This window comes from Rhinopithecus roxellana, chromosome 7 (assembly GCF_007565055.1).
Source record: "Rhinopithecus roxellana isolate Shanxi Qingling chromosome 7, ASM756505v1, whole genome shotgun sequence".
Taxonomy (NCBI): domain Eukaryota; kingdom Metazoa; phylum Chordata; class Mammalia; order Primates; family Cercopithecidae; genus Rhinopithecus; species Rhinopithecus roxellana.
Window position 1 is genome coordinate 71,607,358 of NC_044555.1, and position 16,613 is coordinate 71,623,970.

General features: G+C 40.0%; 1 protein-coding gene across 1 annotated transcript in view; it reads right to left on the reverse strand.

The window, feature by feature from the left end:
• The window catches only part of NLGN4X (neuroligin 4 X-linked), a 347,106-nt gene that overhangs the window by 258,612 nt on the left and 71,881 nt on the right, over nt 1-16,613 (reverse strand). Inside the window, exon 2 of the mRNA XM_010381016.2 lies at nt 10,905-11,681. Coding sequence (XP_010379318.1) covers nt 10,905-11,376 — 472 coding nt within the window. The 5' untranslated portion in view covers nt 11,377-11,681. The remainder of the gene's footprint in view (nt 1-10,904; nt 11,682-16,613) is intronic.

Here is a 16,613-nt window from a genome sequence, read left to right on the forward strand (position 1 = left end):
ACAGACCAATGCCTACCTTCACCATCAAAAGTCATCATTGGATATGTAAAATCTAACAATGAAATGCTTCTCTTTTATTTCTTTTTTAGATACAGGGTCTCACTGTGTCACACAGACTGGAGTGCACTGCTGTGATCTCGGCTCACCATAGCCTACATCTCCCAAGCACGGGCAATCCTCCTGCCTCATCTCCTCAAGTAGCTGGGACTACAGGTCAGTGCCACCATGCCCAGCTAATTTTTTTTTTCCTGGTAGGAACAGGGTTTTGTCATGTTGCCCAGGGTGGTCTTAACTCCTGGACTCAAGCAATTCACCCACCTAGACCTCCCAAAGTGCTAGGATTACAAGAGCAAGCCACCACTTTCTAATTTGTGGAAATCTAGACCTGCTTCTCTGAACCTCAATCTAGAATATTAGATCGAAATAATAAGGTGGAGACTACACTGTCTCATCTTTGCTTTACTTTACCGGTAGCTATTGCACGAAGAGATCACTCTTTTGGAATTTTTCCCTCCAGTTCCCTTGCCTTTAAGTTGACTGTGTGATTTAGGTAGATCTGGTTTATTTACTGAGAGCAGATGTTTTTGATCTCACAAACTCTCTGTGGCTCTCAAATCTGGAGCTCATAACTTCTTGATTTCTGTTTGCAGTTTGGCTGTGACTGTACCAAGGAAAGGGGTGCTTAAACATAAAGACAGAATGTTAAACTAACTCATTATGAAAACAGCCTGGTTTAGGAGAAGCAACAAACAGCCTAACAAGATCAGATCTGCTCTCAACAAGGGTTTCCAGTACCCCACCCAGGCAAAGAATCTTCCAATGAAAGATAAAGTCATGGGATTAATATTCAATTAACATGACATCAAAGCCCTAATATGCACTAATGTTATCTATTTTATAATTATTTCTTATATAGTTGTTTACTCCCAAATCACAATAATTCTAAAAAAAAATTCATAGGATGTATAATCATATTACTCTTATTTTTAATAGTTGAGGACAATAAATATTTAAAAGGTTAAATGGCTTGGCTAGGCCAGGAGCGGTGGCTCACACCTGTAATCCCAGCACTTTGGGAGGCCAAGGCAGGAGGATCACCTGAAGTCAGGAGTTCAAGACTAGCCTGGCCAACATGGTGAAACCGCATCTCTACTAAAAATAGAAAAAATTAGCTGGGTGTGGTGGTGGGCACCTATAGTCCCAGGTACTCAGGAGGCTGAGGCAGGAGTAACCATTTGAACCTGAGTGGTGGAGGCTGCAGTGGGCAGAGATTATGCCACTGCACTCCAGCCTGAGTGACAGAGTGAGACTGTCTCAAACATAAAAAAATAAAATTTAAAAAAACAATAAATAATAAAAATAAATAGCTTCGCTAATAAATAACAGTGTTCAAACCAGCAATATTAATTGACAACGAATAAGACTACAACATCTTAGGAAGGAAGACTCCACAAATAAATAATGAGCTAATTGTTTTAAATGGCCAAATATTCCAGTGGACCAGTTGTACCTAAAGTTTCTATCTCTGACAATTTCCAAAAAAAATCTTATGATACGCACTATGTGAAAATTTGATTTTTAATAAATTCTAGGTAATCCGTATTTGTTCAAATTATGACAATAATCTAAATTGCAAATTGAATTGAATTAAAATTCATGTATTGGAAGATTATGTACATAAGGGAAAATGTTCTTTGCTAGGAAAAGATATTTCTTAATTATTCAAACAAGCATAATTCAGCCTACTAAATAGCATTATTCCAAACATATGTAATTTCTAAACCCTCAGTAAGATTATTACTCAGTATTCAAATACCTGAAAGCTTTTTGAGCTGGGGGGGAGAGACATGCTATCGGAAATCCACTCCAGTTTAACTGTGCTTACAAAAAATACTAAATACTTTTCAATTAGTCCGTGTCAAGGAGATCTTTATTTAATAATCTTTCGTAATTATCTTTACTTATAAGATATGTCTACACACTGTCAAACATCCAAATGACACATGAAAACTGGAGCAATTTAATTATTTTCACCTAGTTGCATGTTGATGTTGATTGGTTAAAACATCTGCCTCATTGTGTTAACAAATTTCATTTTTCACCTATATTTTGTGACTATATGCATACAATTGGACTTTCTGTGTCTAGACAACAAGAGAAAGAAAATTAATTTCTCTTTAATCTCACACACAAAGAATGGTGTTACTGCCTTTTGATGGTTTAAGAAACTTTTCCTAAAGAGTTAATTCTAATCCTTTCCTGGCGATTAATTTCTCTAATTCACATATGCTCAAAATCCATTTGATAACACAGGCTCAAAAGGACTAAAGTTAGGAATAAAGCAGAATGATAATAGTCAGCTCTTTTTAAAAATGTTATACCTCCCAAAATTTCCTTTTGTTAAATCCATACTAGAAACTGCCAGAAATGATGGGCTATTGGTCTTACGTCTTAAGCTTACCCCTCCACTACTACAACAGTTATGTCACAGACAATCAACATTTATGATGCCTAGATTCATCATACCAGACCCACTATGCACGTGCAGTTTCGCTGAAATTTTCGGGTTCCCTTTTCTGTTATTAATGATGCTGCACTGACATCAGATTACAGGGTGCTTGTATGTGCTGGCTACTAAGCACTTTATACGGATTAAAACCTTAAATCTCTCAGCCGCCTCTATTTTAGACATAAGGACACTGTGGCCCAAGCAAGCTAGGTCACTTGCCCATAATGACTGATCTGCTAAAGGGCTAAACTGTCATTCCAACTCCAGCAAACAAGTTTTGGCTGGAGGAGTAAACAAGGTGTACCTTGAAAAAGTCAGAGAATCACTTTGCTCAGAAGAGACCACATCTTAAGGTGTAGCTGGAAGGAGTGGGGAACCCAAAGGATTTTGTCAACAGTGTTTGTAAGTAGGAAATAAGACATGTAAAGGTGCAGCCACCATCTTGAGTGAAACTCTATGGAGACAGATGAGGAAAGAACAATTTGGATATTTTGTTATACGCCATTCAAAGCCATCTACTCTGGAAATGTTAAAGCTGCCTGAAAAAATTTTAAATGACCCTTTGATACCTTTCTGTGTCAAAACAATATTATCTTTTGAATATGCCATTTAGGACAATTTGCCATGAGGCTGTATTAACATGATGCAAAGTGTCACTGGACATAGTGGCTCACACCTGTAATCCCAGAACTCTGGAGTTTGAGATGAAAGGTTCACTTGAGGCTAGGGTTCTGGACTACTCTGGGCAACACAGGAAGGCTCAACTCTTTAAAAATTTAAAAATTAGCCAGTCATGGTGGCAGAAAATTGAAATGTAAATCTAATAGGGGATTTTTTTCATTGTTTATTTTTTTAAAAATTTGCCATCATTTGGGCCCCTGTAGTCCCAGCTACTTGGGAGGCTGAGGCAGGAGAATGGCGTGAACCCGGGAGGCGGAGCTTGCAGTGAGCTGATATGGCGCCACTGCACTCCAGCCTGGGCGACAGAGTAAGACTCAGTCTCAAAAAAAAAAAAAAAAAAAAAAAAAAATCTGCCCCCATTTCCTAATTTGCAGACACCTGGACATGCTTCTTCTCTGAACCTCAATATAGTAGTCTCAGCCTATATAGTCCCAGACACTCAGGAGGCTGAGGTTGGGGGATCACTTGCGCCCAGGAGTTTGAGGCTGCAAACTATGAGCTATGCCTGTGCCACTGCACTACAGCCTGGGCCATAGTGCAAGACCCCAGTCAGAGACGGGGTACCTATCTCTCAAATTTTTAAAAAGTAAAGTTTTAAAAATCTGAAAAAATGTCTGCCCTAAAATAAGAATTGATATGATCTCCTTGGCATGCTTGAGCAAAGTAGAAAGCTCTAAGTGCCCAAGGGCGTTTTCAACTAGAAATTCTTGGAAGTAAAATCCCAGAATGGAGAGGGGTCCAGAAGGCCCGAAAACAACCAACTTCAGTGACTCTGAACTTTTGTTTTCAGAGTAATACTTCACTATGAATTTCAAATAATATTACAGGGTGATAAAACTCTTCCTTAGTTTTCTATTACCACTAGGACAAATCTGCACAAACTTAGTAAGCTTGGAACAGCACGCATTTACTCTTTTACAGTTCTAAGGTCAGAGTTTCTTCCATGGGGCTAGAATCAAGGTGTCAGCAGGGCTTTCGGGCTCCTTTCTGGAAGCTCTAAGGAAGAATCTGTTTCTCCATCTCTTCCGGCTCCTAGAGGCTGCCGCCTGTATTCCTTTCTCCTGGCTCTTACATATTCAAAGTCAGCAATGTCCAGGTATCTCTTTCTCACATTGCTTTACACCAACTCTGATCTCCTCTTGAGTGTTCTGCATCCACAGTGGAGGGTCTCTGTTAATATATATGAGAATCCAGGATAGATTCTCCCTATTGGAAGATCTGCTGATTAGCAAACATAATTCAATCGGCAACCTTAATTCCCCTTTGCCATGTGAAGTCATTATTTAAGGCAGAGTACTGAAGAAGTCAGGTGCCATGCCTAGTAACCTATTCCCAGGTTCCAGGAAAGAGCGAGTTGGTTGGGGGGGCGAGGGGATGCTTGCACATATCTCAGGGACCATGACTTTTCTGCCTACAAGTACCTATCTCTCAAAATTTGGAATGCTTGTGTATCCTGCAATCTCAGCCTCTAAGGCATGTCTGGCATATAATCGATGCTCAAAAATATTTTGGACAGTGAAGTAGTGCCTGCTCATTCCAGACACCTTGTGGTGAGAACTATCCTTCGCCCCCTGCCAACTGGTGTACCCAAGAACAGCCCAGTTTTATCTCTTCTTACTCCTGAGTCAAGTGGGCCAATCAAAACCCTGCCCTGGGATTTTTAGTATGGAATCACGGAACTTTGTCCCTCACTGGTGGTAGTGACAAAAACAAAATGCAACTAACAAAAACTGCAGAGAACCCTCTTACCGCCATTTAAAGCAAGCCTATTTCCAGAAATAAGCAAAGAACCAGACATGAAGATTGGTGATATCCTTGGATTCATTGCTTCCAGGTGCCTCTAAAGTCTAGCTGCATCCCTGCCATTCTCTCAATCTGATTTCTCAACTTTTACAGTAAGTTTGGATACTCCATAGCCCTTCTAATAAATTTCCATTTTTTTCCCTCAAAACCAGATTAAGGCTAGGTTGCCTTCTACCATTTGAACACAAACATCTCTTGACTAATGGAGAATGCCAGAAAAGTTTGTAAGACCCTCAGAAAAGATGGGAGCTATTGAAGGATGAAAACCAAGCTATAAATTATATCTTGAATTAGATCCAGTGCTATCTATAAGAGAAGTGAATGCATTTGTTTTTTAAAAGCGCTAGCAAAGCCGGTTGACTTTCCAGCTTCTTTCCCTGTTGTTCTCCTGCCACCCTTTCAACTTAGGTAGCTTGTCTACCCTAGGAAGTGTTAGGGTCAGCAGCTGTGGATAACATTAAAAAGTTTATGGGCCCAGTGCAATGGCTTATGCTGGTAATCCCAGCATTTTGGGAGGCCGAGGTGGGAGGATCACTTGAGCCTAAGACCAGTCGGAGCAACATAGTGACACCCCATCTCTACAGAAACTAAAAAGGTTAGCCAGGCATGGCGGAGTGCAGCAGCTACTCAGGAAGCTGAGATGGAAGCATCCCTTGAGCCCAGGAGGTCGAGGCTGCAGTAGCTATAAGTGCACCACTGTACTTCAGCCTGGATGACAGAGCGAGACCCTATTTCTAAAAGGAAAGAAAAAAAGAACTTTTATGATATGGCACTGCCAGAAACAGCCCATGCTAAAGCAGAGATTCTGTTACCATGCCACACTTAACGCCCAAGTAGTAACAACAGCAACAAGTGACACCAAGCTGCTTAACGCAGATGTGTGTGTTCAAATGTTCCATTCATCAGATGCTTTCGTAGATGAATCCCTTCCATCGCCCATATATTCTTCATGGCACAGCTCAACCACTTACAGCTTCCATCAAATTTTTCTCAAAAAATAGCTTGTCCCTGAGCTGTCACAGAGCTTTCTTTGTTCCCTAACAAGGATGCTCTGGCTTATTATCTACCTTTAGGTTTATTAACTGTGCGAACTCCTACAGGTCATTGTCCATGCATTGTCCATGTCGTGTCTGTCTATATTTCATCACAAAGCTCCAGGCTTTCACCAAATAGTGGCAAATAGTAATCGTGGCAAGCTTACTTAAGTCATAGTATTCAAAGTGTCAGGTGTCATCTTGGGGGAAAAAGACGATAGAGACACCTTGCATTCAATCATCTGTTGTTTTTTAATATCTCACTTTTTCAATTGTATTGCTAGCAAAAAAAAAAAACCCAGAATTTCACTTTCCTAGAAATCATAATGGCATTTGCTATTATGCTACAATGAAAATACAATGATAATGCCTGGTGTTTTGTTTTGTTTTGTTTTGTTTTGAGAGGGATTCTCACTCTGTCACCCAGGCTGGAGTGCAGTGGTGCGATCTCGGCTCACTGTATCCTCCTTCCACCTCTCCAATTCAAGTGATTCTCCCGCCTCAGCCTCCTGAGTAGCGGGGATTACAGGCATGTACCACCACACCCAGCTAATTTTGTGTATTTTTAGTAAAGACGGGGCTTCACCGTATTCGCCAGGCTGGTCAGAAACTCCTGACCTCAAGTGATCCACCCACCTCGGCCTCCTAAAGATTAGAGGTATGAGCCACCGCACCTGGGCAATAATGACTTTCATTTATATTTTTCTTTATATTTCCCAGTGTTTTTAGTCCCATGATGGAGAATGGAAGGGCTTCTTGCCCCTGAAATCTTTCAAAAATAAAACCTGGCTGGGCGCGGTGGCTCACGCCTGTAATGCCAGCTCTTTGGGAGGCCAAGGCCGGCAGATCACAAGGTCAGGAGATCGAGACCATCCTGGCTAACACGGTGAAACCTCGTCTCTACTAAAAATACAAAAAACTAGCCAGGCGTGGTGGCGGGCGCCTATAGTCCCAGCTACTCGGAGTCTGAGGCAGGAGAATGGTGTGAACCCGGGAGGCGGAGCTTGCAGTGAGCCGAGATCACGCCACTGCACTCCAGCCTGGGCGACAGAATGAGACTCCATCTCAAAAAAAAAAAAAGGAGTAAGACCTTAAGATGTATGTCCAAGGATTCAGAGAGAAAGTACAGGTATAGGTCACTCAGGAAGTGCTTCCTTGGCTCTGTCCATTCCCCAAGGCAACCTGGACTCACTTGTGGCTCTTTCTCCTCCAGGATTTACATTTAATACGACAGCTTGCCTGAGCAACTCCTTCAAAATGGGTCTTTTATTTTTCCCTTACTTTTTAGCCTCACTTCTAAATAATACCATGGGTTCTCATCAAAAACCTGAAGTGTGTCCATAGCTCATGTTTCTGTGTTCAGTCTCCTTTGTGAGCAAGAGGAATCACCAATTGTAGTGCCATCCCCTCATGTATGAACTGATGTGGACTTAGTATGTGAGATCGGAACTTCTCAGCTTGACTTTCACAATTTGTGTTTAATCAAGCTACCAAGCCATATTCTGCATGGCTTCCTCAAAGTAGTCACTCAGTCACTCTCTCTCTGCTCGCGCTCTCTCTCTCTCTCTGTCACACACACACACAAACACACACACACACACCATGCAGATTCTGTCATTCAGTCTCCAACTGCTCCTTGTCAACAATGGCCCATGTGTCCTACTAGAGCTTCCGACTGGCTTGACTGATTTTGACCTTATTTTAGCACCTATCAAAAGGTTAAATATGCAATTCAAGTTAATTAGTCTGTCGTCTAACAACAAAGAGAAAGTAATAACCTATGAACATTTAAATAAAGAAATTTGTAAGATAGGAAATAGTTATAAAGACCAAGCCTAAGTTTAGTAGATCATGATGCAAGTTTAAACAAAAAGACTCACCTTCAGCAAGACCTGATTTATTTATTATAAAAAGTATTGCTTTCTAAAGAAAAAAATATATATGTTTCATAAACTATTGTACTATGAAGAAATTTCCAACACTTTTCCTCATGCAAGTTATTTCTTAAATGTAAGGATAAGTATGTACCTAAAATAAAGTCTATTTTTGTATTTTTAATACACCTACACATTTTATGAAAGTGGAAACGTAGAAATTTGAGCCATTCTGATCAAGGCAGAAAGACAAAGCTAAACAAAAAAAAGTAGATTTGTTGTTGTTGTTTAGATTTGTCTTTCTGGCTTGATCAGACTGGTCAGAGTGGAATTTTAAATTCCAAATAATAATATTGCTGTCTATCCTGCTAAATAAAAGCATTGATCTGAATTAAGAAACTGTCTAAGGGAAGGCCTTTGGAGAGAATCAGCATGATGTCAACATTTCAATATGCTGTTGTGGATGTGGAGTTCATTCATTTAGTGAATAACCAATAATTAAATATCTAAAGCTCTGCATTGGTACTTTTTTTTTTTTTTTTTTTTTTGAGATGGAGTCTTGCTATGTTGCCAGGCTGGAGTGCAATGGTGCCATCTTGGCTCACTGCAACCTCTGCCTCCTGGGTTCAAGCGATTCTCCCGCCTCAGCCTCCCGAGTAGCTGGGATTACAGACCCGCGTCACCATGCCCAGCTAATTTTTGTATTTTTAGTAGAGATGGGGTTTCGCCATGTTAGCCAGGATGGTCTCAATCTTCTGACCTCATGATCTGCCTGCCTCGGCCTCCCAAAAGTGCTGGGATTACAGCCGTGAGCCACCACGCCCCGCCTGCACTGCTTCTTGGTTGACAGAGTTAAGAAAACAAGCAAGCAACCAAAAACAAAAACTCCTAACCCAATCGGCTGTGATTTATGGACTGTACAAACATGCAGGGCTGTAGCTTTGAACTCTCACCAGCAAAATTCTAAGGTTGACACATAGTGGGGAGATCGCTTCTACTTTTTCAGTCACTATTAGATTTCTGATTCCCTTGTCAAGATCATATGTGCATAATGCTTCAAAAAGCCTAAAGAACGAAACAAGTGGAACTGGGTTTATTATCAGGTTTGGGTTACTTTCTCACTGAATAGCATTTTTCACATATTTACATTCCTCGAATTTTAATTCAATACTGAATCACAATGAAACGGCCACACTGTTTGTGGTCTCCAGCCACACAATTGTACATACAGGGCTCTGCAGTCAGGGAGGCTATTGATTGTTTCTCATGGGTGGCCTCATTCTGTCCAACTCCTATATGAGGCGGCCTTCTATTTGAAGTGCATTCATTGTTGCCAAGGCTAGCTCTATAAAATCACCAGACTCTAGCACATCCAAGGTATTATGAAAGCAATTTTAACCCTTTGTCCTGTTTTCGGGGTTTCCTCCCCATTTTTGTCTTCCTTTCTTTTTGGTTTTTGTTTGAATAGTTCGTTATGAGAAAGATATCAACCCAGGTGGCTGCTCAAATGAGAACCCTAATTGCTTTTGAGAGCTCTTATTCATGTCACATACACACAAAGAGGGACTGTTAGGCACGGAGACAGCTCAGAGCACCCCATGGAAGTACAGCGTCCAAATGTCAGTTTAACTCCTTGAATCACATTCAGACCTGGACTTTATGAGATAATTGTGAGGTCTGTCACCATAACGACAAGGGCAATATGCCAGAAACCACTAATATAATGAAGCAGAGTCCTTTAATTTCTTTCTCTGGGCTGTTCTTTGTAATCTCAATGACAATTTGTAATCTCATTGACACACAACCCTGGTCTGGTTTTTCATGACACTCTAACTTAGACTATCTGGCATTTATATGGAAAAAGAGTCATCTGATAGATGCAATACAATTTTGGAGATCATTGGATTAATGTTGTTGTTTATTTAGTATTTTCAGCCAAATCTTACTGAAAAAATGTTTTCCAGGGATTGAAGTTAATAAAAAAAAAAAAGGAAGAAGAAGAAATTTATCCATAAAAGAAATTTATCACACTCTCCACGAAGAACGTTATACAAAGGACACACTCTAGTTTCTACATTAGATACATCTATCATTCCCACAAATTAACTTCCTTTCTTCCTTTCTTTCCAGGTATATTTTATTCTCTGTTGTTTCTCTCCTCATATGGCATATGGAAATGCTAACTGGGAAATGTGATAGTACTGTGGCATACTTTAGTCTGGTTATTCTTCCTAGGAAATCTGAATTTGAAATCTATAGACATAAAACTACTCATGTTTTACTAACATTAGGTTAACATATTAAATGTTATTGTGTCTACAGACTTTCATTGTTGTTTTACTAAAAAAAGGAAATTTTTAAAAATACAAACGTGCTCATCTCTAATGTAGCTAGAATCATCTGACTACATTTTGCCATTTGATTGCAGCAAATATTGGAAGAAAAGAACATCCAAATTTATGTTAAGAAAACGGATTCTAAACAATGAAATCCAACCATTGTATGAACTATCCCCTGCTTGTATATTAACCATTATCAAGTTTTTCTTTGAAAATTCAAAAAAGTTGCTAATATCTGAAGTCATTAAGGCAGAAAGAACCATTTTCTCTATCTTTCAGTTTGCAAACTGGAACATAATAGTGTACTTAATTCTATTATTTTTCTATAGACTCATTCCTTTACAGATGATTCAGGTATAACATGCAACATTATATGCTCATATTTATTTTCATCTGCAAATAAGCATTATAAAAAGTTAAGAAGGCAATATATGAAAATAATTAAAGTCATTTTTTATAGTTTTCTCTAGCCAGTAGATGGCCCAATATATACAAGTGGAACACGTGATACGTTGTTGCAAGAACTGCATTTGTAATATGAAAAATAAATTAAAATAAACGGGTTATAGAAAAGATCATGCACGAGACACTATAAAACCCTCCTGGCAAATGTGTCCACACCCTGCCCAAGAGGTATTGTTTTCTGTTCCAATGAGGTACTCACCATCTTCCGTGGGCACGTAGATGTTTAAGTAAAGGCAGTCTTCATTTTGATCTTGAACATAGGTCATCAAAGTATCCAAATTGGCAGTAAACCAGATGGGCAGCATGTCATGCAATAAGGATCTCTCATCCAGGTGCTGGGGGCACACAGCAGCAAACTGAGTAGTATTTCGGATGCCAGTCCAGGAGGATGGGGGTTCTGGGGGCTGAAACCGCCTCTCTCCAGTGGGGGGTGAGGCATAGGGGACCCCTAAGTACTGTTCCACTGGACCCAAGATCTCACTGGGTAACGGTGTTTTTAGGCCCCGGATTTTGCCATAATTTGTGTTGACAACTGGATACTGTGCTTGGCTGTCAATGAGGGTGAATTTGATGGCAAGAGCAGTTATCCACAGGAGGACATTGGAGTTTAACATGACGCAGACTGGGGTGAACAACAGAGGAAGCCATAACAGTCCCTGGGGCCGCGACATGGTTCAAATCTGCATCCACATCCGCAGCTGTCCCAGTGATGTGGCTCCAAGGAGACAAAGCCCAGAGGCGAGCCTGCAGAGAGATAGGGCTTTCCAGGGAGCAGAAGACCTGGGAGAGACTCTCAGACTGATCACAGACAGAGCCTGAGGTTAAGAACAAGCACAGCGGTTTTCTTGGCAGCCCATTGCCAGGGGGCAGCCCTCCCTTAATTCTGAAACTGGATTCCAGCAACTGCAATGCTCCAAGGAAGCTGTGACCATCTAACACCTCCAGGGACAATTTCTTATGAAAACTCCAAGGCAGCCTAAAAGAGGAAGAAAGCAGACAAGAATAATGAAGCCATACAATGACCATCTAGAACACTGGCTGGCTCTTCCATGAAATCCACAACATCTCTCTATGAAATTCCTATTCATTTGTATAGGAATGTATATAGTGCCATCTCCACATAGTAGGCAAGAGCAAGAACATCAGCTGTCTTTATTTGTTTTTTGTTTTTTTTTTTCAGAGATGGTGTCTTGCTATATTGTCCAAGCTGCAATGCAGTAGTGCAATCATAGTTCACTGCAGCCTCCAACTCCTGGGCTCAACCCATCCTCCTGCCTCATCCTCCCGAGTAGCTGGGACTACAGGTATGCACCACTATGTCCGGCTAATTCATTGGATTTTTTTTGTAGACGTCGGGTCTCCCTATGTTGTCCAGCCTGGCCTCAAGGGATCCTCCCCCTCAACCTTTCAAAGTGTTGGGATTATGGACATGAGTCACCATGCCTAGCAGCCACCACTTGTCTTAATTCCTGCTGTACATCCTATCACCATGAACAATGCCTGACATTTAGAAAACATTAAACAAATCTGTGTTGAATGAACAAACAGATGTTCAAGAGTTATACGGGTTGTGCAGATTATGGTAACGACACCTCCCAGTTTTGCTATTGTTTACCAGACTGGTTATCAATACCTGGGTACTTCCAAAACACTGTTTCTCAAATGTTTAAGGAAACTGTCACATTTTCCTAAGGAGACATGCATGGAGCTCTAAAAGTTTTCCAGTAGGAGGAAAATGGAAGCATGCATCCAAGTCAATCTGGCATCATGATGTGGATATTTATCAGGTCACAAAGGGAACATCATCAAACGAAAAGAGCGTAGACTTTGGACACAAATTCTCCTTGGTCTGGTCAAGCGCATATATATTTAGGCTACATACTTCACTGCTCTGAATCTCAGCTTCCTTGTAAAAAAACTATACAAGATGGTGCATTTCAAATACATGCTGTAGTGCTAGTCCCTGAAGACTTCATTCATAATTAAAAGTGTTGATACAATTATCCTGACTTTCCAGTAATCCATTGCATGCCTTAGAGGGTATCCTCTTCACTCTTCAGCCCATTTAAAAAGCTGAGGCTACATTTGAGTTACTTTCCCCGTGAGCCTGGAGTCAACTTTTAAAGGGTAACCACCTCAGTTTGTCTCTACATGGATAATATGACTATCCCTAGAGAAATCGCTGCTCCTGTGACAATAAAAGAATGCTGTGCAGCAATGGACAGTATGTTAAATGACCCCCTAATAACGGAAAACATTTCACTAGGTGTCACAAGGAGGGTGCCTTTAGAGAGTTCTTCATCTCAAAGTACGCAAATGTGTTTCTAAGGATTTTGTGGGTTATTCGGAGCATTTGCATCAAAAAATAATTATCCGTTTCATTTAAGTAAGCAATTGAACAGAATACATCACATGGCTTTTTTTTTTTTTTAAATAAAACATATTGGAGCTGGATCTGTCACAGAACAATAATACCAACAGGGGGAAATTCCATAGTACATGACATCCTGGGAAAAGTTCACCAGAGATGGATGAAAATGCACTGAAAATCTGGATTGTAACTTTGAAAGTGACAAGTAGCATCTCACCACATGGCTGATTTAGGTGTTTGCTTCTATCTTTGAATTCTACTGTAGACAACATTTGGATGTCTGCCATACAGCAATCCCATTTCTGATAATTAAGAGACAGACAAGAAAAACAAAGAGGTGATGTTGTGTTTGGTTGATTCTTTCCTGAAAGATTTTTAACTAGAGGTAGCTGTTACTTTCAGAGCCTTCCCCAGGAGAATAGGTGAAATCATCAACTTTTTTTAAAACTTTTATTTTGGCTTCAGGGGTAGGTGTGCAAGTTTGCCATACAGGTAAACTTTTGTCACAGGGGTTAGTTGTACTGATTATTTCATCACCCAGGTACTAGGCCTAGTACCCAATAAATATTTTTCCTAATCCTCTACCTCCTCCCACTGCCCACCCTCCAATATGCTCCTTTTTCTATTGTTTCCTTCTTTGTGTTCATGAGTTCTCATCTTTAGCTCCCACTTGTAAGTGGGAATATGCAGTATGTGGTTTACTTTTCCTGGATTAGTTTGCTAAGGATAATAGTCTCCGCTTCCATCCATGATCCTGCAAAGGACATAATCTCGTTCTTTTTTATCACTACATAGTATTCTATGGCATATATGAACCATATTTTCTTTATCCAATCTACCACTGATGGGCCTTTAGGTTGATTCCATGTCTTTGCTGTTGTGAGCAGTGGGGCCATCAACTTGTAATTCAGATGAACCTGAGTCCTGGGATGCTACCTCTGTGAGCTAAGGGAAGCAAGTCAACCTCTGCAGACTGCAAAAAGGTAAAATGGTGTGTTCCACCTGGTTCATGGAGCTGTGCAGAGCAGGAAGGGAGCCTACAGGCAAAAGTTGAAGAGCACAGAAGATGCCCAGTCAACATACACAACATGCTGCAATGTTCAACACAGACCTGCCCAAAAGATTCCTGGGTACAGAGACACAAGGTGCTATCAACTCACTGTTAGTGCTGAGTAGGCTGACAGCAGGTCATTCAAATTCTTTAGGACTCACTTTACCAGTCTACTATTTGGGATTTTACATGCTAGAACACTTAGTCCCACGTAGCTGTAAAGTATTTGGTTTTACATACTATCTCATTTAATCCCAAGTATTTAAAATCTACTTGGGACTAAATGAGATAGTATGTATCCTCAAGGTATTGCACAGTCCCTGAAACACAGAGCTCAGTAAGTGTAGAATTCAGTGGGTGGACTTCTTCCAAGGTATATAAAGTTAGTTCCATGAGGAATTCCAGCCCACGTCTTCAAGTCTCAAACTCAATGTGAATGAGACTATGAGCCACATATTGGTTATGACTGATCCAGCTGTATGATCAAATCCCTCCTCTGTCTAAATCTGCATCCCACAAGGTCCTGATGGGCAGTGAGCGATTATGAAGCAGCAGCAACCTAAGACGACGGGCCCAAGGGCATCTGTCCACTTACTAGTTCTAGATCGGGCATTCACAATATTCACAGGTTGAGAGCTATCTTTTTTTACTCCCTCGTTTTTTGAAATTTGGCTAATTTGCACAAAATTACTATAATCTAAAGCCCAAGTATTTTGCAGTATCCCTGACCTCTACTCACTAGACGAAAGTGGCACCTCCTACCCAGTTTTAACTATGGAAAATGTCTGTAGATAGTACTAGATAGCCCGGGGGCCAAAACCACCCTCAAGTGAGAATTACTGGTTTAAACCATCAAGTATAAAATTATAGTGGCTGTGTAAATGATTAAGTATCAGTAGGTATATTTAGCGAATATAACTAGTGCTGTCATGTACGTGTGTGTGTGTAAATATAGTTACATCCAAAAAATTGGCAACTTGTAAATTTCTAGCATTACAAGCAATGTTGATATTGAAGGTATCAATATTTCTTACTGATATCAATCAAATGTACATTATCATCATTAAAGAATCACTGTAAATTTAACCAACCTATATCCTTGTGGGCAAAATAATAAAAGATCTCCCATGTGAGTTTCAAACACTGAAAAGGATTTCACAAAGGATGAAACGTGGTTATTGATAGTTATTCATAAATAGGTAGATTTTTAATATTCCTAAGATAAAGAGGATATACTACAAAATGAATTCTAAAATTTTTAATGGATAAAAAATGTTAATAAAAAAGGTGAAAACTAACTTCATTAAATATATACATATACTTTGGGAGTGAAGAAGGGCTATATAGCATTTATTCTCTGCAAAGACTGCATAAAATAATATCTCAGAAACGCATTTTGACTGATTTATAACTTGATTGGGTATTTTAAATGATTCTCTGCAGGGCAGTTATTCTGACTCAGGTTGCAATTAAGGCAAGGCTCGCACTATTAGGCCTATCAGAATTTAAAGTGTTCAGAATAAAAATTGTAATACATTTCTCCCCAAAGTATGCATTCCTTAAATTGAGATTGGTTTAATTGGAAGATACATATTTAATTAAGGTGAGCCCTGATAACAGGTATTTTGGTATTTGGACCTTAAAATGAATAAAATCGCATCTCTTGAGTGTTTATGGCCTTATCTTTCAAAGGCTTGGAATATATTAGAAAACAGGAAGCTTTGTAGATGCATTAAAAAAAATAGGATAACTGAGAAAGAGCACCCTTCCCTGTGTTTTACTTCCAGCCACGCTGAACATCTGGGCCCAATGAGATGTCTGCTGCCAGGAGGTTTCTGAGAACAAGAAGCACTTGAGACATCCGCTTCCATCTCACATTCATTATGGAGCATCCAGAAAACAAAAGCAACAGAGGCTGATCCTTGCCCAAATTACTGGGCTTGTACAATAATCCTTCTATACCACTCACTAAGAAAGTCTAGAAGAGCTCTTCCCAAAACTCTGCACAAGCTACATACATCTCTGGCTTCCCTTTTCTTTTGTGTCTAGTGAAGACAACATTTCAGGGTACCTGAGTGGGATGTGGCTTATCTTTTGTTCTGAAGCCCAAAGCTCTATGCTGTTACCAACATGAACAACCACTCTCCACACATGGCCATGCATTCATGCACACACACGTCCTCCATCCCTGCTCAACATCCATCCAACACCAGCAATCTGCCAGTTTGTCTACTTTTGTACATGCAGGTATTTTAATATTCTGGTCTTTATTTCCTCTCCTACACAAAGGAGATTACAATCTAATTTGGCTTTTGTCAAATCTGAAGAGTTCTTTGCACAGTCACCTATGCAGTTTCTATTAAATCTAAAAATCAAATCCCATTTAAAAATCCACCATTTTTCACCAAAGAAATGCAAATCAAAACCACAATGAGATACCATCTCACACTAGTCAGAATGGCTATCCATAAAACATCAATAAACAA